Consider the following 3,167-nt stretch of genomic DNA (forward strand, 5'->3'; position numbering starts at 1 on the left):
ACGCTTGCATGGCAGATAGGAGAGGTAACTTACGAATTTTTCTATTACCAGCATTTCCTTGGTATGAGAAATCCTCCTCGTTCGATTTCATGAATAACACCCTCTTCTTCCTACAATCAATTTGGGCAAAATGTCTAGTTAGCCAATTCAGTCCTAGAATAATATCAAAATCACTCATATTTATATGCACTACGTCCACTTCTAATCTCCTATCCTCCAATTCCACATTACGATTTGGATACCTAGTGTGAGACACTATAATCCTATTTCATGGAGCAGCCGCTCGGTAGGGGTGGTCCATCCATTCAGGAGACATGCACAAGTACTTTGCAAATTTCTTAGCAATAAAAGAGTGACTAACTCCACAATCAAATAGCACGTATGCAGGCACAGAATTAATCAGAAGAGTATCTGTGACCACATCGCCTGACACTTCCGCCTCATCATCGGTCATGGCATGCACCCTCGCGTTCACTTTTAGCTCCTTATCAGTGAGATTGCCACTCTTATCTCGTTCTACCTTCCTATTTGGACAATTCATAGCCCTATGCCCTTGCTGTCCACATTCAAAACAAGCTCCTGTTCCAACTCGGCATTCCCCTCGATGTATCCTCCCACAGGTTTTGCATGGAGGGAAACTCGTCTTAAGTCGGTATTCTCCCCGATGCATTTTCTAGTAAGTTTTGCACACAGGGAAGGTATTTCCTCCAGTTATCTTCGGTGGTGGCCCATGATTTTTCTTAATTAAGCGGAACCGTCCGCCGGGTTTCAACGCTCCTGACACTGCAAGTTCATTTCCTAGTCTAGGCCTTTTATTCTTATCCTCTTCATCCAATCTTTTGCAATCAGCCTCAACTTTAACGCTGGCGTCCAACACGTCATTAAACGTAGGGGTGTAAGCGGTGTTTACCCTAGTTTGGATTCTACTCGACAACCCCCATAGAAACTTATATTTTTTCAACTCGACATCCGCCATTGTTGACGGCACGAACCTTCCTAATGCCGTGAACTTATTCGAATACTGCACCACAGACATCCCCGATGTTTGTTTCAAATTTTCAAACTGGTTTATTTTCTGCATTCTCATGGCAGGTGGGAAAAAGTATTTCAGAAATTCCTCTTTAAATTTTGTCCAACTTATTGGTGGAGCAACGGTAGGCTCCAGAGTTGTCCACCACTTATTGGCTTCTCCTACCAAAAAGGGTTTGATGATTAGGTGTTTCATCTCCTCCGGCACTTGCAAAAGTGTAAAATTAATTTCTATTTCATCTAACCACTTTTCTGCCAAATTCGGGTCAGGAGTTCCATCAAAGGTAGGGACATGGACTCTCTTCATTTTCTCATAATATGATTGAGTTCCCCCTTGTCCATGATTCTGGATTTGGACAGCCTGAATCTGTGTTAACTATGTTTGGGTTTGTAGTGCTTGAGCTACTCCGGTTAGTGCAGTCACTAACTCTGCGGGTAACATCATGTAAGGTTGATGCTCACTTGAACCAGCCCTTTGGTAACCCATACTCTGATTATTATTTCCTTGATATGGTTCTTGGTTGTGATTACCTTGGGTGTTCTCACCATTGGGGCTGCCATTGTGATTCCTGCCACGCCTAGTGGTTGGTGTCATTTTCTAAGTCACACAAATAAGTTCTATACTGAGTAAATATTTTATTCTTATTTATTATTATACATAAATATATATATATATATATATATATATATGAATATATGCTTTTAAGACGATCCAACTAAAGTGGTCTACTTGCATATTTTACACATACTACCCCCAAAATAAAATGGATGGAAAAATAATAATAATAATAAAAGAAAATTTTAAACATGAGGTTTCATTCGCTAACTTCAAATGAGAAGAACGATCGACTTCTTACACATCGAAGTGAATATCCTAACTTATTCTAAAAATATCTAACGAATCTAGTATCCAAACTTTCTAATTATAACCTATGATTGGATAGAAAAGTAAGCAACCTACTAATGTTCCTGACATAATATTCCTTAACACTAATAAAATAAATGAATTGTTAAATGGTATCTCTCTTGGACCAACTCTACTATTCATCCGCTGGTGGGTCTGCATCCTCAATTGCACCATCTCCTACGCCCTCTCCAGCACCGTCCTGGTCCTCAACTCTATTTTTTTCCCTCATGATTTTCCACGAGCATGTTCTCAGGGTCGTCCTTGGGGTCATCCTCTAGCTCCGCTTCATTATCAAGCCATAGGTGATTCCACCTAAGCATTTGGGGTGCAAGGGGTTGGTGGCCACCTATCCAGTTCATCACGCGCTGCCTCCTCTCTTCATACTTCACCGCTAAAATTTCTTACTCCGCATCTCGATTCTGGAGTAGAGAAGTTACTTTTTCAAATCCTTCATTATACATATTAGCTAGTCCCTTCTGTACTTCCATTTCTGCTTTCAACTTATTGACCTCTTCCAGTAGACAGAGGGCCTCCCCACGCCAGCCTTCCATGTCCTATCTCATGTGTTCCCTCGACACTATCAACGTCGAGATCTCGTGCGTTCGGTCAGCTACTCGATCAGCCAACGCATAAGCCTCCCTAATTCCGTCCGTGGCTCTCTCTAACTCCTCAAGGAACCTGTCTCTATAGAATTTTTGTCTCTTCCTAAGACGGGCCACAGTCGCACTCCTGATGCTCCCCGTGTACTGGTTCGGCCATTTATACAATACCAAAAGGAACACTATCAGTCCTGATTTCTTCTTTTCTAAGGTACACAGATCTTTTCAAGCCTAACTTACTAATTACTACCATTCATTTCCTAAATCGTTCTATCTTATGGGGTCACTTCGAACCTACGCTCTGATACCACTAAAAATATCATGCCCCGAGCCCGCACGTGCCCGTCACGTGGCATCCGCCGTATTCTCAAATCCCACTCAAGAATACAAGGCAATATTTAACTAGTCTAAACTTCAAAAGTACGAAATAATATAACTAAATAAAGTACGGTGCAAATGTCTGTCAAGGATAGTCTACGAATATCCAATAACTTCGTACAATTATTCCCGAATTGAAACAATAGAAAATGGATATAAGTAAACTAACGACTAGAAGTAGCTTGCCTGCCAACTTTTATTCATTTAACGCTAATAAAAGTCGTCATCAGGGTCTTCTACGTAAATCAACTCAT

The 3,167-nt window shown here is 41.1% G+C and overlaps 1 protein-coding gene across 1 annotated transcript; it reads right to left on the reverse strand.

Annotated features, from left to right (window-relative positions):
* Positions 1-673: 673 nt before the first annotated feature.
* LOC113724501 (uncharacterized) lies at positions 674-1,336 on the reverse strand. Its single transcript, XM_027247396.2, has one exon. It carries the CDS (start codon positions 1,334-1,336, stop codon positions 674-676), a length of 663 nt encoding a protein of 220 aa, XP_027103197.2.
* Between the last annotated feature and the right edge of the window lie 1,831 nt (positions 1,337-3,167).

Source organism: Coffea arabica, chromosome 2c (assembly GCF_036785885.1).
Source record: "Coffea arabica cultivar ET-39 chromosome 2c, Coffea Arabica ET-39 HiFi, whole genome shotgun sequence".
In the NCBI taxonomy this organism is placed as follows: Eukaryota; Viridiplantae; Streptophyta; class Magnoliopsida; order Gentianales; family Rubiaceae; genus Coffea; species Coffea arabica.